At 40.6% G+C, this 25,000-nt stretch overlaps 1 protein-coding gene across 2 annotated transcripts in view; it reads right to left on the bottom strand.

Annotated features, from left to right (window-relative positions):
* LOC106867893 (uncharacterized) overlaps positions 1-25,000 on the bottom strand; it is a 93,947-nt gene that overhangs the window by 33,630 nt on the left and 35,317 nt on the right. Inside the window, exon 1 of one of the 2 annotated variants that reach the window (XM_089358026.1) lies at positions 9,014-9,165. The exons of the other annotated variant lie outside the window; for it this stretch is intronic. Within the exon in view, the coding sequence (XP_089214152.1) occupies positions 9,014-9,150 (137 nt within the window). The 5' untranslated portion in view covers positions 9,151-9,165. Of the gene's footprint in view, positions 1-9,013; positions 9,166-25,000 lie in introns of those variants that run through there. 2 annotated transcript variants of the gene reach the window in all.

Genomic DNA, 25,000 nt, shown 5'->3' with positions numbered 1-25,000 from the left:
AGGTGGAATGCAAGAAGGTCGCAGTGGGGAAGGGTGCAGGAGAAGGGGGGGGGGGGGGGGGTGAAATCAATAATCTCCGCTTCCCCCTCCTCCTCCTCCTCCTCCTTCTGCACATCCACTGCCACCACCACCAGTACCACCACCGCTAGGTCCTCGTTTCCGCCTCGGTTATTGATTTTGTACAAGTATTGCTACCATGACAGACACCAGCACTACCACCACCACCACCACCACCACTGCCAGACTCAGACACCGCTGCTTACAACAACAGCAACACTCTTTCAATGATATCACCAACACCGCCACTACCTCCAACACCATGCAAACAAACAAGACCACTCACAGTAGTATTACTACCACATGTTAGCGCTACTAAATACCACATGTCTAACACTCCTACATGTTTAATACCGCTGCCAGCTGCAGGTAGCATTTGCATTATAACTATAATATTACCACATGTGAGCATAACACTACTTACCACTACATGTAAGATACCATTTACAATACAATCCAGTGCTACCACTACCTTTACCAATACCCCACATGTAGCACCGATACCACTACTACATGTGCAACTCCACCAATGCCAGAATACCAATAAGAACTATCAGAAAAGGCAATTGCTTCTGCCATTATTTAACTATTACAACAGTAACGAGAATTCGGGATAGCCACCATCGCTGCCACCACCACCACCACCACCACCACTACTACTACTACTACTACTACTACTACTGCCACTGCCGCCACCATCACCAGCAGTATCTATGCACCCCAAAGAGATGCCACTGCTATGGAATTACCATCACCACCACCACCACCACCTCTATTAAGATAAACGCTATCACCATAAACAGAACTGTAAGCATAGACATTTGCTTTCACAGTCTCCTCTTACCGCTACCATGACCACTATCACTATCGCCTGAACAACAACAACTATTAACAACCGGAGAATTGATGACATGACTAATGCCACCCATTTGCACTGCAGCAGCAACAATAACCAGGAAACAACCACCAGTGGTACCACCACCACCACCACCACCACCACCACCACCACCACCACCACCACCACAGCCAGCACTAGAGCACAACCACACCACACTACTACTACTACTACTACTACTACTACTACTAACACCATGACCACTACCAAATGTACTATTACTACCACCGCCACCACCACTGCTATTATCACCACCACAACCACCACTACTACTACCACCGCCACCACCACTGCTATTATCACCACCGCCACCACCACCACCAACAACAATAATAATAACAACACTTCAAGTACAACTACTACTACCAGCACTGCAATCACACCAACGGCACTACTACTGCTACTGCTAATACTACACTACTACTGGCACCCATGCTAAGACTAGTACATGGCAAGCAGCCAGCAGAATGCAGCAACTGCCACACATGATGGCACATACAAATGCAGAAAACGTGAGTGTGTGCGCGCATTTGTGCACACATGTGTGCAGTGGTTGCGAGCGATTCAAGTTAGCACCATCAATGTTTGTTAGCAAGAATTATTACTGAATGATGTTGGTGGTTATGACGACGACGACGACGACGACGACGATGATGATGATGATGGTGGTGGTGGTGGTGATTGATTACGACATTTGTGGTGATACTGGTAGTGATGGTGATAATGTTTGTGATGGTTGTAGTAGTGGTGGTGATGGTGGTGGTGGTGATGTTGGTGAGGGTGATGGCGGTCGTGGTGGCGTTGTGGGCAATGGTATTGCTTATTGTGATGATAATGATTATGATGGGAAAGGTGGTGATGAAGATAATGGTAGTGATGTCTGATAATGGAAGCAGACAGATGAAATGATGATGATGATGATGATGATGATGATAATGGCAAACAACACCCACCCTCTGAATGGGGTGGGGGAGCGAGTTGTTGTTGGTGGTGGTGGTGGTGGTGGTGAGGATGACAATAACGATAACAGCCGCAGCAGCAGTGCAGCAGCAGACAGTTGTTGTTGCTACTGAAGAGGATTATAATGTTGGCAATGGATCCTGTTGAAAATGATAATGTTGCCGACGACAACCATTACGTTATTGATGCTGACTTCAGTAATGAAGATGGCGGGAGTGGTGAGGATGGTGGTGGTGGTGGTGGTTGCAATGTTACTGCCAGTGATAACAGGGTTGGTAATGTTGGTGTTGATGGTGATGATGGTGGGGTGATGGTGTTAAAGGTGGTGGTGATGGTGGCAGTAGAGGCGACAGTGGTGGTGGTGCTGCTGCTGATTATGATGAATGCCATGTCAACTTTTGATAAATGCCTAGAAAGCCAGAATTACTGTACGTGTGTGTGTGTGTGTGTGTGTGATTTGTATAAATATGTTGATATAATACGTGTCTATGTGTAAGTGTGTACATTGTGCGTGTGCGTGTGTATGATTTCTTCAAGTGGCTGGAATGTATGTGAACTGAGAGTGGAATGGAACATGAAGAGCAAGGAGGGTGGGGAGGAATATCAATGAGATGAAAAGGGAGAGTTAAAAGAAGAGGAATGAAGAATGACAGACAGAAGAGAGAGAGAGAAAGAGAGAGAGAGAGAGAGAGAGAGAGAGAGAGAGAGAGAGAGAGAGAGAGAGAGAGAGAGAGAGAGAGAGAGTGAGGAAGAATGATAGACATCTGAAGTGAAGAGTAAAGGAGAGATGGAGAGTAGAGAGAAAGGGTGACTGACATCTGATGAGGAGAGGGATGAGATATGGTAAACATATGAGAGGGAGGATTGAGAGAGAGAGAGACAGTTGAAGGGGAAGGATGTAGAGGGTGATTGGGGAGGGAGAGTGAAGAGAAGTGAAAGTGAAAGTAAGCGGATATGGAGAGAGGAGAGACAGCTGATGTGGAGAGGAATGGAAGAATGATAATGAGGTAGGGGTGGGTGAGAGAATGAGAGAGAATGAGAAGAAGAGAGTTCTTGAGATGAAGCAACTAACAGAATCTGAAGAATGATGGAGAAGAATGTTTGTATGATTAAACATTGAAAAGGGTGGGGGTGGGGACAAGGGAGAGAGCCAGGAAGAGACTATAGGGGAGGGTATGGAGAGGCAGAAGGGATGTAAACAACAAGATACACTTAGACAAAATAGAGAGGGTTGCCTGGCTGGATAAATAAGTAGATGGACAGATAGACATATAGCTATATTGATGGATGGATGGATGGATGGTAATAGGTGACTAGAGGAATGGCTATTCATTATATATAGATGGAGAAAGTGAAGAAATATATAGAGAGAGAGAGGAAGGAGAAAAGGAGAAGCGAGGAAAGAGAGAAAGGTAACAAATCGGATAGGTAGACAGACTTGTAGACTTAAGCCAGACTCAAGAAAGATAGAAAGAAAGAGAAAACATAGGAAGGCAGCAGAAGAGGATGGGGATGAGGTAGTTCTTGTGGAAGAGAAGAAAGTAAGCTAAAAGAGGGGGAAGAGAAGGAGGGGAGGGGAATGGAAGGTCGAAAAATAGAGATAGATGCAACTCAGAGAAAGAGTTGGAACAGCTTGTATGTAGGATGTATATATATATATATATATATATATATATACATGTACGTGTGTGTATGAGAGAAAAAGAGAAAGGAAGGTGGGAAGCAGATTATAGTACAGTACGCACACCAAAATTTCTGTGTGTGTGTGTGTGTGCATGAGAGGAGTCGGGTGAACAGATGGTAGATTGTATACGAAAGAGAAAGATACAGAGACAAATGGAGAAAAAAGAGAGGGGGCAGAGGGAGAAAGAAGAGTGTATAAATCTGTAAAATATTTCCACACACACACACACACTCATAGAGCACCAGATTAAATCTTTGCTGCACTTAGTTATCTCCCTTCAAATTCTGAATTGAAATTGAACCCTCAAGACCAATTCACTGTTGAGACACCTTTTGACTGCCTTCTACCAATGTATGGACCTCAAGGTCAATGAGACAAATATATATAAACACACACTTAACAAGGAACCTATATGCAGTTGCTGCACTTGCTGGAAATAGAAATAGCAGCCAAATCCCTCTGAAATCACACATCCTTCATAGACTATATCTAAAAAATAGATGGGATGGTCACAAGTGGATGACATTTTGATTATAGCTCAGTTGGATCAGGACTGATCTGTATGTCAAGCCACGTCTTATTATGCGTAGAACACTGTTTTTGTGTTTTTTGTAGTTTATAGTGGGGGTCCAGGTAGGAGTGGCAAATGGAATCATGGATCTAAGTATTGCCTATACACCATCAGAGAAGAGAGGGTCCTGTTATCTTTTAGTTGCCTCAATCACTGGACTGTAGCCATGCTGGAGCACTGTCATTTAAGGGTTTTAGTCAAACGAATCTACCCCAGTATTTATGTCAAGCAATGGTGGGACAAACACAGACACACGTGTGCATGGACGTATATCTTTGTTTTAGAACCGTGAATCTCAAAACAGATAAAGTTATAAATAATAGCTTTAAAATAATGGCTATGAAATAATGGCTTTAAAAAAAAAAAACCCTTTGAATAGAAAAGTCAAAAGCTGCCCACAGGACTTGAACCCATGTCTTCTGCAAACATTGGATCAAAGCAATCCTTTGTATTTCTTTATATATTTTAGAAACTTCTTACCAGTGAGAATTGTATATTCATTTCTTTATTGCCCACAAGGGGCTAAACATAGAGGGGACAAACAAGAACAGACAAAGGGATTAAGTCGATTACATCGACCCCAGTGCGTAACTGGTACTTATTTAATTGACCCTGAAAGGATGAAAGGCAAAGTCGACCTCGGCCGAATTTGAACACAGAACGTACGGTAAACGAAATACCGCTTAGCATTTCACCAAGCATTCTAACGTTTCTGCCAGCTCGCTGCCTTTGAGAATTATATACTGTTGACATTAAGTTTCTAAATTCCTATGACCAGTGTGTGTGTGTGTGTGTGTGTGTGTGTGTGTCTGTGCGCGCACGCGCACTTGTATATATATCACGGTACTGAACTAGACCATCAGATGCTGTCATACACCACTGGCCACAATGCAATTCCAATTCTGTTTCAATTGCACCATTCTTCCCATCTTGACCCGAACTGCTTAACGAAATCGTCTTCCAAATGTCATGGGAGGCCTTCCAAGTGTCCTGTTCTGATCTCTTGGATAACACTTGGCGACTGATGTCTGGGGACCAATGTGACACATCCAGCACAGGGGAGCTTGTGCTTTCAATACCCTGCACAGAGTGTGCGCGCGTGTACATATATACATGCAATCTGTTATTGCTTGTTTCTTTCAGTCACTGGACTGTGGCCATGTTGAGGCACTGCTTTGACGAGTTTCAGTTCAATGATTTGAACTCAGTACTTGTTTTGTCAGTCTGTTTTTTGCTCAAATGCTAAGTTGCAGGGACGTAAACATCATGTGTCAAGCAGGACACAGGCGCGCACACACACATATATATATATATATATATATATATATATATATATATATATTCCAGGGTGAAAAACTAGAGGTAGTCGATAGCTTCCGCTATCTGGGCGACCAAGTTCGTAGTGGGGGTGGGTGCGCTGAAAGTGTAGCTGCTAGAATAAGAATAGCCTGGGCAAAGTTTAGAGAGCTCTTACCCCTGCTGGTGACAAAGGGACTCTCACTCAGAGTAAAAGGCAGACTGTATGACGCATGCGTACAAACAGCCATGCTACATGGCAGTGAAACATAGGCTGTAACTGCTGAGGACATACGTAAGCTCGCAAGGAATGAAGCCAGTATGCTCCGTTGGATGTGTAATGTCAATGTGAATACCCGTCAGAGTGTAAGTATCTTGAGAGAAAAGCTGAACATTACAAGCATCAGTTGTGGTGTGCAAGAGAGACGATTGCGCTGGTATGGACATGTGGTGAGAATGGATGAGGATAGCTGCGTGAAAAAGTGCCACACCCTAACAGTTGAGGGAACCCGTGGAAGAGGTAGGCCAGGAAGACCTGGGCTGAGGTGGTGAGGCAAGACCTTCGTACATTGGGCCTCACCGAGGCGATGACTACTGACCGAGACCTTTGGAAATGTGCTGTGCGTGAGAAGACCCGGCAAGCCAAGTAAGATCGTTGCCAGTGCCCCTGGACTGGTTCTTGTGCGGGTGACACATGAGATGCACCATTTTGAGCGTGGCCGTTGCCAGTACCGCCTGACTGGCTCCCGTAGGATTTTCGAGCGAGATCGTTGCCAGTGCCCCTGGACTGGCTTGTGCGGGTGGCACATAAAAGACACCATTTCGAGCGTGGCCGTTTTCATGCGGGTGACACGTAAAAGCACTCACTACACTCTCTGAGTGGTTGGCGTTACGAAGGGCATCCAGCTGTAGAAACTCTGCCAAATTAGACTGGAGCCTGGTGTTGCCATCCGGTTTCACCAGTCCTCAGTCAAATCGTCCAACCCATGCTAGCATGGAAAGCGGACGTTAAACGATGATGATGATGATGATGATGATTGATATATATATATATATATATATATATATATATATATATATATATATATATATATATACAAATTCGAACGTGGTCGTTACCAGTGCCACCTGACTGGCTCCCGTGCAGGTAGCACGTAAAAAACACCTTTTGAGCATGGTCATTGGCAGAACCACCTGACTGGCCCTCGTGCCAGTAGCATGTAAAAGCACCCACTACACTCTCGGAGTGGTTGACGTTAGGAAGGGCATCCAGCTGTAGAAACTCTGCCAGATCAGATTGGAGCCTGGTGCAGCCATCTGGTTCGCCAGCCCTCAGCCAAACCGTTCAACCCATGCCAGCATGGAAAGCAGACATTAAACGACAATGATGATGATGATGATGATATATATATATATATATATATATATATATATATATATATATATATATATATATATATATATATATATATATATATATATATATATATATATATATATATATATATATATAGATGCCATAGAGTAGGATTGAACCTGGAACCAAATGGTTGTGAAGCAAACTTCTTACCACACAGCCACTCCTGCACTTATGTTTAACAAAACTGTGATTGTTTTCAACTTTTTATTTTCATCCAAAACCAAAATGCAAACAGAAGAATTGTAGGGACAGAATCTATAGGCACTGGTGGAGGCTATGTGGCATGAGGTTTGGTTCCAAATCACATAGTTCTAGGTTCAGTCCTACTGTGTGGTACCTTGGGCAAGTGTCGTGAACTATATCACTGGGCCAACCAAAGCCTTGTGAATGAATGTGGTAGATGGAAACTGAAAGAAAGCCATCACGTGTGTGTGTGTACGCAAGTGCACATCTGTATTTGTTTGTCCCTCCACCACCACTTAACAGTGGGTGTTTGTTTGTTTATGTCCTCATAATGTAGTGATTCAGTAAAGTGAGACAGACAAAATAAGTATTAAACAAATAAGTACTGGGGCTCATCTGGTTGACGAAATCCTTCATAGCGGTGCCCCAGCATGGCCACAATCCAATGACTGAAACAAGTAAAAGATAAATTTGTTTTGTCGTTCCATTAGTAATTGGAGGGGAGGGGCAAAAAATTTGAGGACTACAAAAGCAAGCCTCAACCCCTTTACATTACAAATAACTTTCATTAACCTTCAAGAAACAGAACGTAAAGTTTGGTTCCCTCTTTGGCAGGGTTTGAACCGAGAATGTAAGAAAGACACAACTAAATGTAGCAAAATATTTCGTCCAGAGCTTTTACTAATTACAAAATGAAACACTCACCGCTTTATAGAGGGGTACCTGCTGTTTGGAGGCTGTCAAAGATTTGTACCACATTACATTGCCTTGCGTTTATGTTTTTACTTAGGTCGAGCAGGCCATTTGTTGAAGGCAACAATTCTACTGAGGTGCACACGAAATATCACCACCACCATCACCACCATCACCACCATCAGCTGCTGGTGCTGCCATCACCGCCACCACCACTATTACTACTAGCTAATTTGAGCTGGTATAAGGTAGATTAGAAAAACAATATTCATATATTTTATATATATATATATATATATATATATATATACATATATATATGTATATATATATATATATATACACACACTCACAAACATAACGAGCACACAATGTGTAAAAAAAAACTCCATGTCATCAAATTAATTATAACCAACATCATCATCATCATCAAACTGATGATTGATTCTCTTTGCTTTTCAAGTTTTTATTTTTGCTTTCATTTCATTTTTGTTTACTTTTTTATTTTTTACTTTTATTTATTTATTTTTTTATTTTACTACAGTTAATTAGACGTGGACTGCAGGACCACTCACATCTGTTACCATGACAACTGTACAGTGTGCTGGTAGCGGCAACAGTTTGTGTTAGCCTGCCAGGTGAATGGAACAGATGGAGGGAAGGTGGGGTATCAGGGTGGTGAGGAGAGGGGGGGGATCAAGGGAAATGATGATTATGATGTACAAGTGCATGCATACAACACATTTGCTCGTGTGTGTGTGTGTGTGTGTGTTTGAAGAAAAAAGAACAGTCAATTAGCATGTAATTTTTTCCTTTCTTTTCTTTCATTAACCAAAGGAAGAAATGTAACAGGGAAGGGACAGTGCCCCCAGTTTATTTTTGCTTTTCTTTTCTTCTAGGCAATCCATAGAATAGGGAACAACGATAGCTATAAGGAGAGCCGTGTAAAATTAATCATTCTCTTTGACATCATCATCACAAACAGCATACAGTCATCACCCTTTAGCATTTATTTAAACCAGCCATATTGGGGCCCAGATATTAAACCCATTTTATGTCCAAAGTACAAAGGACCATAATCCACAAATAAATATCCACAAGTGGTCTGTAACTGATCTGGAGGACATCATATAAAGGACTGCAAAATATAACTCCCCTGCTAGGATAGAGAAAGAGGAGAACGGCTTGTTAATGTATTAATGTGATTTTTAAGGGTAGTTTGTAAAGGGGCAGCAATGGCAAGGGATAACTTACCAACAAAAAACGTGATCTGAAATTTGCAATGTAATATCAGCTGATTTTACCTCCACCAAGTCTAATGGTGCACAATTGCTATAAGGCAGTGCTGCACAAAGTGGTGGTCTGTGGACCGGTGCTGGTCTGTGAGCCATCCATCAGCTGCCGGTATGCAGCAAGTTTCCAGAAAAGAAAGAAACATTATAAAATGCTTATGTAATATTGTGTTGTTTGTTTACAAAATAAATATAAGATTTTTAAAATGTCAACTTTTATTATATCCATTATATAAATTGTTTCTGGTATAAATTAATATTACTAAGAAATATTACCAGTTCCTGGCACATTGACAAAAAAAAAAAAAACTGCCAGTATGCCACATCAGATAGTTTGAGAAGCACCGTTATAAGGGATGCACAAAGATCACCCACCTGAATGAACACATGCACACACACTGACAAGAATGTGTGGAGAGGAAAAGTGTGTGTGCCAGTCGTCGTCGTGGCACTCCGTCAGTTACAACAACAAGGGTTCCAGTCAATCCTATCAATGGAACAGCCTGCTTGAGAAAGTAACGTGCAAGTGGCTGAGCACTCCACAGACACGTGGTACCCTTAACGTAGTTCTCAGGTGGGGGGGGGGGGGAGATTCAGCGTGACACAGAGAGTGACAAGGCTGGCTCTTTGAATTACAGGCACAACAGAAATAGGAAGAAAGAGTGAGAGAAAGTTATGGTGAAAGAGTACAGCAGGGGTCGCCACCACTCCCTGACAGTGTAGTGTATGTATGACAGTATATGGAGAATGTACTTGAGAGGTGACAGTGTCATTGACATATGATAGTGCAGTTGATAGAGAACAGAGTACATGACAGACGACAGTGTATATTTGGCCTGTGACAATGTAGTTGATAGAGAACAGAGTACATGACAGAGGACAGTGTCATTAATATGTGACTGTAGCTGACAGTGTAGTTTGATATGTGACAATATAAATCAGTAGTTTTTAACCCATTTTTTACCCATAGACCTCTTTGATTCTGTTTTCATTCAGATGAACCCTGGTAGCCATTCAATGTTTAAAAAAATCCAATTATAGTTTTATAATTAAATATCATTAGGCGCTGTATAAAGAAAAATTGTTAAAATACTTTGTGTATTGTAAAAGTACAACTAGTTTATTGGAGATAAATTCGAACGACAAAATCTTATAGGGACTCCCAAGGATCATTGAGGACCCTAGTTGAGAACCACTGGTGTGAATGATAGAGAACAGAGTACATGATGCAGGACAGTGTAGCTAAGACATGTTGATGGTGTATTTCAGTTGACAGAGAACAACAGCATGCTTTTGATTGTTGGTCCTCTCAATCAAGGATGACCTGGGGCTAAACAACACACTATAACATACTACTACTACTATCGTTGCCACCTGACTGGCTCCTGTGCCAGTGGCACTTAAAAAGCACCATCCGAACGTGGATGATGCCCGTGCTGGTGGCACGTAGAAAGCACCATCCAAACATGGCCGATGCCAGTGCCACTTGACTGGCTCTCATAACGGTGGCACGTAAAAAGCACCATCTGAACGTGGTCATTGCAAGCACCGCCTGACTGGCTCCCATGCCAATGGCACATAAAAAGTACCCACTGCACTCTCAGAGCGGTTGGCGTTAGGAAGGGCATCCAGCTGTAGAAACTCTGCCAGATCAGATTGGAGCCTGGTGTGGCCCCCTGGCTTGCTAGTCACCGGTCAAACCGTCCAACTCATGCCAGCATGGAAAACGGACATTAAACGATGACGATGATGATGATGATGATGATGATGTACCTTCTGATATGTTTGATGATTCATTGGTTACAAAATGCTACATCAAGAGAGATGGTGGTCCTTGTCTTAGAAGCCATTAATGAGCTATTTCCTTTCTTCTACTTCTTTTTTTATTTTCTCCTCCCCATTCGGCTTGTTGATGCTGAATGTGATCCATATTCAACAGTACTCTCCCTGTACTTTGCCACCACCACCACCAACAACAACAACACCATATATAAACCAACAGAGAAAAAAAAAAAATCAAACCTGTTAACAAGATGTTCAGCGAAGCAGTGAGTAAGCATTGGAACAGCTGAGATTGGCTGCACTAGTTTAGATAGGAAGAGGGGGGGGGAGCAGAATGAGAGAAAAGGAAAGAGAGAGAAGAGAGAGAGTGGAGTTGAAAGAAAGAGATATGGTGATGGCCACATGGCACACAAACACAATTTAATACACAATGGATGAATCTGCCTATCTTCCACCACACTCACCCACTTCTTTTTCGGGGGGGGGGGGGGACTACCAAGACTCCTCTCCTCTCCCCTCTCTCTCTCTTTCTCTCTCATACACAAAGTTTTGCGTGTGTGCACATCTGTTTGTAGATGTATTTGTGAGCATGTGTAGATAAACACAAAAAAACAGCTACATGGTTCTTCTATTCTTTTACTTATTTCAGCCATTTTGATTACGGCCATGCTGGAGCACCACCTTTAGTCGAACAAATCGACCCCAGAACCTATTCTTTGTAAGCCTAGTACTTATCCTATCGGTCTCTTTTGCCAAACCACTAAGTTACAGGAACGTAAACACAGACACACAAACACATATATACGATGGGCTTCTTTTGGTTTCCGTCTACCAAATCCACTCAAAAGGCTTTGGTCAACCCGAGTCTATAGTAGAAGACACTAGCCCAATGTGTCACACACTGGGACTGAACCCAGAGCCATGTTGTTGGAAAGCAAGCCCCTTACCACACAGCCACTCCTGCACCTATCTACAAAAGTTGCATATATATATGTATATATATATATATATATATATATATATATATAATACATACTTGCACAAACACACAAATGGCTTGAATATATCTGTACACATACCTGGATGGAAGTGAGTGTGAGAGAGAGAGAGTGTGTGTGTGTGTGTGTGTGTACATTCTGCTGTCTGCACCCCAACCCCCACCCTCATCAACCAGTTCAGGCCACAGTTTATTGCTGTTGCTTCTAAGAAATGAGTAAAGCTAAACAGCTGCTTTGTAAGACTCCTTCTAATCCTCACCCCACCCTGTTGCCACCTCTTCACCCAGGTTGATGGCGAGGTGCAGACGTTGGGAGGCAAAATGGAAAGATGGATGGTGATGGTGGTGGTGGTGGTGTAAGAGAAAAACAAGGGAGATGCTATGTACACCACAGCATCCTCCACTCCAAAAAGTGACACACCCATTATACACAAACCTTCCCCTCATCTCATCCACCCCACCCCCTTTGACTTATAAAAAAAAAAACAATAAACAGTAACAGTACCAAACTACACATGTTACATGCTTTATTTTCAGTGGGGGTCTCCACCCTGTTGCCTTTCTTGTGTGTGTGTGTGTGTGTGTGTGTGTGTTAGATGCATGTAGAATAATGAGGAAGAAGTAAACTGATCTACCCCCCCCCCCCACCACCACCACTGCCAACATAAAATAGAACTAAATTTTATTTAAAAGTACAAGGGGTCAGGGCACCATATACCCTGACTTGTAATGGTAGCAGCAGATAGGGGACAAGGGAAAGGGGTAAAAAAAGAAAAAAATCTGATACTCCACATTTATACTTTGCTTTTATACTTTTTGCATTGAAAATATATTTTCCCTCCTTTTTACATAGATTTTTTTCCCCTTCAAAATACAAGAAAAATAGGGAATTGTGAATAATTTGATGCTTTCCTTTTAGATGACAATGATGCATGTCAGTCATGGTGATGAAGATGATGTTGATAATGAGGTTTAATAAGGATAGAGATGACCCAGTGTTGGGTCAATCTCCATTCAACGCCATTCCACACCAAGGAAGTGCTATGTGATATGCAAATGTTAAATGCTGAGAAGTTTGCTCTTAACTTTCCAACAACTCTGACCAATCTTAAAATTTAAAAGTCATGACCCAAACATTCCTCACAGAAACGAAATGATTTAAGGGCTGGAGTTCAAATCCATAACAGCAATTTTCTTGCAAGTACTTGGACTGTACTTTGTTGGGTTCACTTCTCAAGAACAGAAAATATTTCTTAATCCTTAAACACCATACGGAGCATAGGGAACCAACAAGAGATCTCCATTTACCTCAATCTTCAGCAATGGATTGTTCTTGTTCCCGAGTGTAGTCACTTGACAGTCTGTTGCTTTTCATCTGCCATGCATGTACCTCCCTGGGGAGTGTCCATTGGAGGGATTGCCTTGAAATGTTGGGAACAGATTTCCACAGGGTGTGTTCCAGACAACAGATACACACAGCAAATATTTGACCGAGCCCAACATTCCGTCCTTAAGGAGAGAGAGAGATTTATCTCTTACCTATTTTAAACCACGTAACCATACCTGGACAGTCAAACCATGAAATAAATGGTGTAGGGTCATTTATACTTTTTATATTAACTCTGTGCTTTTCTACCCTTTACTCTTTGAAAATGGTCACAACTATTTTGAAGCAGGTCTTGTCTAGTTACATCACATTTTCATATCATTGCGCTTGCCTTGATGCATACATTATTGAATTCAATAGGGATTTTTTTTAAATAGTTAATGGCTATCTTGTCACTAAGTGGATTTAACCAGGGGTTAATGTGGCTCCTTCAACTTTACCAGGGGTTATCGGCTGGTAGCTAGATTCAACCTGTCTTTCAAGTTCCTGCCATAGCTTTCGAGCCTTTCACAAAAGCATCTTACAAACAGCCAAATCACTGCAGGTCCTCTACATCCAGGACCAAGCAACAATACCATTGCACATACACATCTTTCTCTTTTACACACACACACACAAACAGACACGCCAATGAGGAAGCCTCTACATGAACTGCTAAAAATAACAGCCAAATATCTCAAGTCACATCCTACCATCTATTCACACACACACCATAATTTTTACTTTATCAATCACACACACACACACACACACACACACACACACACACACATCATACAGTTTCATCTGTCACTACAAATCCTCCACCTTCATTCACTATCAGTACATTATCCAGTCTAAGTACAATAAGCAATAACAAAAGCCCCCATCACCCACCCACCCACCCTGCTAGCATCTGTCAAAATAATAAGTATAACAATATACTCTGTACATATTTATGGTTGCGTGGGAAGGCAGTGTCCCCCTGGTTAGAAAAATACCAGCAGCAACTATTCCTTAAATGTATAAATTTAAAGACTCAACCAACCCAAGTTCACATCAAAAGAAAAGAATTCAAACATTTTTTATCTTTTACTCATTTCAGTCATTGAAATGTGGCCATGCTGGAGCACTGCCTTTCAAGAGTTTGTGGAGCAAACCAACCCCGGTACGTTTGAGGTTTTTTTTTTTTTGTTTTTTTGTTTTTTTTGGTTTTTTTATTTATTCTGGTACTAATTCTATTGGTCTCTTTTCAAAACTCACTATGTTATGAGGATGATGTAAACAAAGCAACATCAGTTGTCAAGCAGTGACGGATGGTAGTGACAAATACAGGCCCAAAGACACACAAACCTCTCGCTCTGTGTGTGTACATGAAGGGCTTCTATGAAATTCACTTACAAGGCAATGGTCAGCTTGGGGCTGTAAAAGAAGACGTTTACCCAAGGTGCCATGCAGTTGGACTGAACCTGAAACCACATGGTTGCAAAGCAAGCTGCTTAACCACATAGCCATAAATATTGTGGCTATAATATTATAATGCCTTGTGAGCGAATTTGGTAGGCAGAAACTGTGTGGAAGCCTGTCGTGTGTCTGTGTGTTTTTGCATTTGTCTCTTTACAAACACGTGGTTTGAGAACCGGTGTTGGTTTGTTTACATCACTGTAACTTAGCAGTTCAACAAAAAAGATTGATGAAATAAGTACCAGATTTTTAAAATATGTACTGAAATCAATCTGTACAAATAACTCTGAGGCAGTGCCCCAGCATGGCCACAGTCCAGCAACTGAAGCAACTAAAAAGATAAAGATAAAAGAGACGATGTAGTTCTAGGTATATTAAAAAAAAAAAGACAGGATGAGTCACAGCTGAAAAAACATCTTTAATCATAACTCTGCTCAATCAAGATTGATCTGGAGTAAAATAAAGGCTGCAAACAATATTTCTGACTTGGGCTGTTGTCAATGGGCCTTCTCTCTCTCTCTCTTTCTCTTTCTATTGTTCCAACAGACTATTTGGAGGGTGCAACAGGCTAGCATGAGTGAGCAAGGTGACCTGACCTAACATCTATCTACCCATCTCCAGCAGCAGCAGCAGCAACACCAACATCAAGTTGATGTGTGAAATGCAGTAGTACATCAACTAGTGACAGAAGAATCAATAAAGTTACTATTTCAGTCAGCACCGACAGACAGCTCTACAACGGATGCACTACTACCACCAACTAGACTTTTGGTACAGCAGACTGTGCTTGTCTACACGTTTGAACACCGATGCCGATGTTCTTGAGAACATAGATGGCTAAAGGCCAGCAGTTCAAATCCTGTAACCCACCACCACATTGCATCTGTGGTGAAAATATCTAATTCTTTAACACATCTATCTCACCTCCCCACTGCCATTCTGGTATTTCCCATCAACCACACTTTCGCCCTCTTTTGTCACTCACTGCATTCATCTCCAGCCCAATCTTTAACCATTCATCACTCTCCTCAGACATTCCTATGAAATGACCCACAGGTTATATTCTTCCCTGTACTCACCTTCTTGTACCTTCAGAGTATGCTCTGACACCCTGCCGGCACCATCTTTATCACCTTTCAAGGTACTCCCACCCACTGTCACATGATGTAGGGTAGCCGTGTATCTCTTGTATAGCAAGACACCAGTCCCTCTATAATACTTAGCCTTGAACACTGGCACAAAACCACAACTCTCTCTCTCTCTCTCTCTCTCTCTCTCTATCTCTCTCTCTCTCTCTCTCTCTCTCTCCAATACCCTCTCATTCAGTCAAAATGGCCTTTCCTCGTCCTTTCTTTGTCTTGCAACTTACTTGGTGACCTCACTAGTGCCATTGTCACAGAAATAAAGCATACAGCATATATTCTTTTCTACTCTAGGTACAAGGCCCGAAATCTTGGGGGAGGGGCCCAGTCGATGTATCAGCCCCAGTACGTAACTGGTACTTAATTTATCAACCCTGAAAGAGCCTATAGGGCCACCTGATCTGCTGGAAATAGCAGCTAAGTCGTCACTCATACACAACTATCTTAAAAAATGTTAAGACGTACTCACTGGACAAAGTCTAGACAAAGGACAGGATAGCAATTGCTGGGAAGCCTTTTACTCATTCTGGGTCCACCTGAGAATAACCAACTATAACTTTATAAGTCACAGGTATCTCAGTCCATCTACCTGTAAACAGTTTAACAGTGGTGATTTGGTAGAGATACTGTATAAATAGTGTTTCATTAATGTCCAATGGTGAGCCTCAAAGACTACCATAGATAAAGTGCCTTGGAAAAGTTGAGATGAACATTATTGAAACACATTTGATCTGGTTCTATTAGATCACAGTCAACTCATTGATCTGGAGACGTTCGATCAAGATTGACCTGGGGTTAAACAGCAACTTGCTTATCTAGAACTGTTGGATGAAGATTGAACAAGGGAAATATCTTGCTGAGTTAGAGATGTTGGATAAAGACTGACCTGGAAGTAAATGGCAACTTGCTGAGTTAGAGATCTTGGATTAAGACTGAGCTGAGGCTAAATAACAATAAAAAACACACACACACAGGGAATCTGCGATTGATTTAGCCATGTTCTCTCTTCATATGACTGGAATATCTTGTACTTTGGGAGTCATTAACTTGATAACATGTCATCCTCAAATGTCTGAACTTAACAATACCAGTTAACAATTAGAACCTCATAATCACTTTAACGTTTATTTTCCATGGGTCTTGCACGGACAACACAATTTCCTATGGCTGGATGCCCTTCTAGTTGTCAACCTTCTCCTTTTTCCAAGCAAGCTAATATTTTCCCCCTGGCCAGACATGTTTTGGCAGAATATTGTGAATGAATGACACTGCTCATATGACCGACAATCATTTACAACAACCACACAATATATATATACGAGATGGGCTTCTTTCAATTTCCATCTACCAAATCCACTCACAAGGCTTTGGTCACTCCAGGGCCTCCATCTACCAAATCCACTCACAAGGCTTTAGTCATCCCAGGGCCATAATGCCCAAGGTACCATGCAGTGTGACTGAACCCATATGTTGGGGAAGAAAACTTCTTAACCACACAACCAACTTTTCTATGTAGCTACTCGCCCTGCTAGAAATAGCACTAAAACCTCTCAAATTACACACTATTATCTCAAAAAGGGAAACGACACATTGGATAATGAAGTTGTGGGTACAATTATGCTTAAATAAAAAGATAAAATGGTCGATGCTGAAATTTCTTGAAATTCTTAAATAACAGTTGAGTAAATCCAAAGCTTGTAATGATGTCTTCAAGTCCCACCTGTGGAGTATTTAACTTTTTAGATGTATTGGACTCCACCAAACTGACCTCTGGGTATACAGCATGAAAAAGAAACACTAACAAGTTGCTCTACATTGCAACGGCTTATGCAACTTCCTCGCTGTTATTTGTTTCACCAACAGAGAATGTTTGGTGAGTCAATGAATATCTGTCACTACTTCACTTCGACTGCAGTACAGGATCAGACTGAATTCTCAAAGTTCATCTCTGCTAAAGGTAGACAGAGTTGTGTACCTTGCCAAAGAAAATGAGAACAGTTTTTATACCATACAGCTTCACAGAACAGCAGCAGCAGCAGCAGCAGTTGTAGTAGTAATCATAGCAGAGATAGATAGTGCAGGTGTGGGGGGGGGGGGGGTAGTGGTGGTGTTGGTTTGGGAGGAAATAGTAAAAGGAGAAAGAATTTAAGTATTCTATAAGTATTTCATAGTCCAACAATACAAATTTACACATCATCATCGTTTAACGTTCGCCTTCCATGCTGGCATGGGTGGGACACTACACTGTTTTATACTCAAGTGTTTTTCCTCTTACATTTTCCAGACCCCAAAAAAGGTAGGTCAACTTACACACCAAGATGACCTTTGGAGGACCAAAATTCTATATGAAAAGCAGCAGGATTTGGAAGATAGAGACAATGTTTGAATGTTTGCACTTCATGTTCTATGCTGTATATCGACTTGTATGCCAGAAAATACAGTATCCTTTAAACTTCAAGTCAGGGTTGGTGACAGGAAAAGCATCTGGCCATAGAAAATCTACCTGAGAAAACTGTCTGACCCATGCAGGCATAGAAAAGGGGATGTCAAAACAATGGTGAAGAAAGCTAGATTTGAATTGGAGCAACTCATAGAGACCGAAAATGATGGTGGTTGTGGTGGCAGTGGTGAAGATGTGGATAATGATGATGTTAACAGTGGTAGTGATGATGATGGTGGTGGTGGTGGAAATGATAGTAGCATTGAGAGAGCATAGGGAATGGTGATGGTGGAGGAGATGGTTGTGGTTAATGGGTGGTGGCAGCAGTGGTGGCTAACATTTACTCACATCTAAAGAGAATTTAGCTGGAGTTGTGTGCGTTTGCGTGTGTGTGTGTGTGTGTGTGTGTGTGTGTGCACGTGTGATAGAGTGAGCTAACATGAACCCTTATGGTAAGATGGTTCCACTGACATTGATACTTTCATCATCATCAACATCATCACTTCCTCTCCACCACCACCACCATTGCCATCACAATCAATTATCACCAACCTTCATCATTATTTATATCAGCATCATCATCCTCATTATCGTTATCATCATCATCATGATCCTAATCAAATATCTTCATTTATCATTATTATCATTGCCGCCATCACTGTCATCACCATTGTCGTCATCGTCATCATCCTAATCAATAATGATGTTTAACATCCATCATCATCATCATCATCAACACCAACATCCTAACTGAACAAGACTGTAGAGACAATGTAGACCATATTAACCACATGTTGTGAGTCAACCTGGGAAGTAGTTGGTAGGTGGGTGTGGGGGGGGGGCTAATATTAAAGGTGTTACACTATTTAGTGCCATATTTTGATGTTCTCGGGTTTAAATTTCTCGTGTGGAATTTGTTAAATTTTGAAGTGAAGGAACGAAATATCAATGGCTTTGACTTACTACCCAACCCCCAATCCCTTCTCTTTCCAAAATAGCCTGGTCCTGTGTTTAGTTTAACCCCAGATCAACCCTGAGAAGCAGATATAGACTAAAAGCATTCCAACCATGACTGTCTCCATTTACTTTAAAATAGTAGCATGAAACTTGAGATATATAGGCTGCTATTTCTAGCAGGTCAAGCAATCAGGCTTCATCAATGAAGATCAGCTGAACATTCAGTTCTGGAAGTCTTTCAGCTTGAACACTGTGGACAACGTCCAGGAATGCATCTCCGGCATTTATACAGAATGGGATGCTGTTTGGAATAAACACCATAAGCAAGGTAGGAACTTCAACCTTTCTGAGATGTGCACAATAAAGAATACTGCTTCGCAATCACTCAATGTCAAAGCATTACCAACTTTGGGAAATGTATCAAAAAAGCTGTTGCTGCATATGGGATAAATCCAACCATTGGTAATCCATCATGAGGATGTCCACCAAATAAATTTGCCCATTTGGTGGCCAATAGCAAAAGGGATTGTTTGGTAGACAAGAGTAAAAGGATTCAATGAGAGAGGGAGACTTTCCACTTTGGTCAAAATGTCATCAGCCTCTTCGGATGGACCTTGGAGAGACGGAAGAAGTTGAAGAGGTTGGAGAGAGAGAGAGGTGAGGTATTCTGTTCCAGTGAATTTGCTGAAAGTTGGGTGAGAGTGACAAGTATGGCCCAGACAAATAAATAGGTTTACTCTCTATTTGTGTAGGCCAGGGTATGATTACTTGGAGAGAGTACTTTGAAATCAGAGTAATCCTGAATCTGTAGGGTTCTTTAACTGGCCTTCCCTACTGTTAGAATACTAAATGGATTGCCTTATGAATTCCATGCCTGACATTTATTAATTTGTTGCTTGTTTTCTTCATAAACGATTTTTGCATAAGCTTCATCATTTTCATTTTCTCTTCTCTGTAACATCTCCTTCATCAGCTGTCTTTGTGGTAAATATAATAATAATTTTGGCACAAGGCCAGCAATTTCAGCAGAATTTGAACTCAGAACATAAAGACTGACAAAATACCACTAAACATTGCTGGACAATATGCTCAGCGGTATTTTATCTGCCTCTATGTTCTGAGTTCAAATTCCGCTGAAGTTGACTTTGCCTTTCATCCTTTCAGGTTGATAAATTAAATACCAGCCAAATACTGGGGTTGATGTAATCAACTATCCCCCTTCCCCTAAATTTCAGACCTTGTGCCTATAGTAGAAAGGATTATTATTATTATTATTATTGTCTTTGCACAGCTTCTAACACTGGAGATGTACTACAGTGTCAGCTGTTCACAACCAGTGAACTAAGGTAACACCCCTTATTTTTCGAGCACCATCCGGAATATTTGAGCAGTTCCAAGCAGTGCTATTTTCTACAAGGGCTCTACCCTTATTGCAGCCCCTATTTGTTCCACGTACTTCAAGATTTTTACTCAGTTGTTTTTTTTTTTGTTTTTTATTATTATTACTATTATTATTATTATTAGGCAGACCAAGGTGGCGAGCTGGCAGAACTGTTAGCATGTCAAGTAAAATACTTAGCAATATTTCGTCAGCCTTCAGACTATGGTTTCAAATTCCATCGAAGTTGGCTTTGCTTTTTAGTGTGGACAAAATAAATACCAGTTGCACACTGAGGTCAACGTAAATAGGACAGGCTTCTTTCACTCGTCCTAGTCGAGAAATCCATTTTGTTTTTTCCAAACAGATGAAAATAGGGACACAAATTCATTTATTTTTAATATATCGTTTAATTTTGACAAAAGTTGAAATGTTTTGACACATTTGAACTTTCAACAATTGTTCATTTAAATTTTATTGTCATTCGGAGTGTGTGGGTGGGTGTATGTGTTGTGTTGTGCATTGTGCGTGACTGTACGTGTCTATGATAATGTGCATGTGTGAATTATAGATTATACGCGTTGGAGTGTATGTGTCACTATGTCTCGCTATATGAACATGTGCGAGTCCATGTGTGTGCGTGTGTGCGTATATGCATGCGCGTTAATGTGTCACAACAAAAAGATGATTAATGTGCTACGCTATTATTGTTCCCAGGAAGCTTCTTTCACCATCAACACTATCACCGCCACCACCCCTACCACCACAATCACTGCCACCACCACTGCAATCACCGCTACCACCACCGCCGCCATCATCCTCAATACTACATCCACAACCACTAGTAGTTACTTTTTTTTAACTAACTTGGTTGGACAGCCTTATGATGCTGTTGTAGAAAGGCCTCTGGGAGTGTTATACTTGCGCCTGTTTTTTTTTTGGGGGGGGGGGGGGTAGAGTGATTGTACAGGGGCTCACAGATAGGGACCGTTAAAAGGATGCTGCATTAACGCAAGTTTTATTACAAGACTGACAACATATATCAACATATAAACATACACCAATGTGGAAGGCCAAGTCAACGGTTCTCAACAGCGGCTCCCAGGGCCACGTGCGGCCCTCGACGGTCTTTATTGATAAAAAAATTTCTTTCCCTTGTGTTTTTACTTCTTTTGGTGCAGCCCCTAAAAAAAAAACCAGGTTTTGGATCTGGATTAAAAAGGTTGAGAACCACTACCTTAAATAAGTCACTAAAATCGCTAGAAATAGCAGTTTAATGTCTTCTTGAGAATCGCACAAATTTTATGTCGTTAAAAAGGGAATAATACATGGGATAAGGTAAATTTTCAGATTAACACCCGCACGATTTTCACTAGGGTTTTAGGGTTAGGGTTAGGGGTTAGGGTTTAGGGTTAGGGTTAGGGTTAGGATTTAGGGTTACGATTACGGTTAAGGTTAGGGACGGAATTCTGTAACCCTAACCGTAACCCTAAAACTAACCCTAACACCCTAGTGAAAATCGTGTGGGTGTTAATCTGAAAATTTACCTGGGATAATATAGATTTAAATATATAAGGTCTGAAATAATGGACAGGAGGCTATAGCTGGCATGTATTTGTTCAAAAGGGTCTAACGGAAATTCCAATAATATTGACAAGTACACAAAATCGTTGTAATGGATGGAGTTTGGGGTTAGGGCCGTGGAGAGACTGTGAAAAGCTAGCCCCTGGATTATGGAAGACTGCAAAAGAAACAAATAACCACAAACAAAATTTGAGAGAGAAGGAAAAGAGAGGGGAGAGGTCGACACCCAAATTTGAAAGTTATAAAGAATAAAAGAAAGGGACAAGGCGCGCGCGAGTGTGTATGTGTGCGCGTGCACAAACGTAGAGGAACGTTAACTTTATTGGAAGAATGCGCTCAGAATAGTGCAAGAAGCCAATCAATGGTTTTACTGCATCGTACGTGCATACTGCTATATATATATATATATATAACAATTGCAATATATAAACAGTTGATGGATAGATCACAAGTTACGTATTATAAATGCGCGCGTGTATGTGTGTGTGTGCACATATAGATACACGCATGTATATATATGTATAGATAGACATATCTATAATACATTCATGATGATATATGAATGCTAATGTCACGAATAATGCTTGATATCCTGTGGTTGATGAAAGTAAAATGTGTGCACAGTTTAAATATCAAAATATATTGGAAACATAATCTAGAAGAATAAATATTAATATTTTTCTCTCACACACACAAATACATATATATATACATACACGTATCTAGACACACACATATTTTAATACCTATGCATAAACAATGTTTCTAGTATATATATAGGTATTTAGCAGCATATAAATTTAGATAGAAAAATGGATAGATAGATAGATAGATAGATAGATAGATAGATAGATAGATAGATAGATAGATAGATAGATGGATAGATAGATGGATGGATGGATGGATATGTTTATTAGCCACACAGGGCTGAACACAGAGGGTACAAGTTACAAAGTAGAGCTTTTCTTTTGGGAGAGGAGAAAGAAGGGAAAAAAGAGAAAAAAGGGGATATATTTTCGATCAAAAGAGATCGTAACAAAAAACATAGAGAGAGAGAGAGAGGGAGAGAGACAGAGAGCTAGAGGGAGAGAGAGAGATAGAGAGAGGAAGAGAAGATAGATAGAGAGAGAGAGAGACAAAGATAGATAGATAGATAGATAGATAGATAGATAGATAGATAGACAGATAGATAGATAGATAGATAGATAGATAGATAGATAGATAGATAGATAGATAGATAGATAGATAGATAGGCAAGCAAGAAGACAGAAAAAAAAAGAGAGAGATTAGATTGTGATAGAATGATAAACGGATAGACTGCGAGATTTAACTGGATAGAGCTGACAGACAGATTAAAGAAAACAAAAGAAGAAAAAAATCATGAAAGAAACAAAAGGGGTGTTGGTAGACAATAAATATAATCTGCCCAGTTAATGTTAACGGAAACACAATCACATCGGAATGGCATCACAGGCATTTTGTCATGCCGATGGAATTTGTATTTCTTCACCAATGTAAACATGCTGCATCACCACAACTGCCCGCCGGCTAGCAGGCCAGCCGTACAGTCATGTTGCATCAATGGAAACAAGACACCCTTCCTCTTCTTCCTATGCACATGTGTGCATGCACGTACGCATTCCATTTCATGGATGCCTCGCATACTCCATCTGAGATGAGAGACATTCCTTGCTGTTATCACACCGAAATGTCTCGTCCCTTGGAAGTATGTCGGGTTTCCCCGCCTATAAAACGTGCTTGAACGCTGTTTCATTCGTGGATGGGACACTGTACGTCACCATACACACTTTTACACACACACACACACACACATATATATATATATATATATATATATATATATATATATATATATATATATATATATATATATATATATATATATATATATATATATATATATATATACATATTTATCTATATATAATATATACATACATACACATCTATGCAATACATACACACACATATATATATATATATACGTATCTATCTATATATTATACATACATACACATATCTATGCAATATATAGACACACACACACAGACATATATACATACACATATATAAATACAAACACACTCTAACTCGTGCAATTTTCCCATAAGCCTGTCAGGTTTCCTACCGTAAATCAAATTTAAACGATGTCTTAATGAAATAACTGGTGCGTGTTTATACGTATACATGACCACACACACACACACACACACACATATATATATATATATATATATATATATATGTGTATATATATATATATATATATATATATATATATATATATATATATATATACACCGTAACATGACAGTATTTTCAAGTGTATCATATTCGCTAACTGAACTTTCTTCTTCGTAGGACATTGTGTTTATGTACATATATACTTCTGTGCATATACACTACTACTTTGATAGATATGTAATTTTTTTTTTTTTTTTAATGACAATCTTCACTTATGGAAGCACTATCAACACACACTACTAACAATGTATTTTGCTTTGGGACTTTTTGAGAAAAGTAAACACAGGCGCAGCTGTGAGGTAAGAAGTTTACTTCCCAAGCACATGGTTCTGGTTTCCACACACCTTGTACAATTCGGGCATCTTGTTAACCAAGGCGTGGAACCTTGGGTAACATATCTTCTACTGTAGCCCAGGATCGACCAAAACCTTGTGAGTGGATTCGGTCGACGAAAACTGAAAAAAGACCGTCATGTGCGTCTGTGTGTATGTAAATAAAAAACGTGTGTGTGTGTGTGTGTGTGTGAGCATATGTGTGTGTGTGTCTCCACACACATACACGCCGCTTGACAACC

The sequence above is a fragment of the Octopus bimaculoides genome, chromosome 9 (genome assembly GCF_046866305.1).
Source record: "Octopus bimaculoides isolate indiv1 chromosome 9, ASM4686630v1, whole genome shotgun sequence".
NCBI lineage: Eukaryota > Metazoa > Mollusca > Cephalopoda > Octopoda > Octopodidae > Octopus > Octopus bimaculoides.
This window is presented reverse-complemented; position numbering and strand designations above follow the sequence as displayed.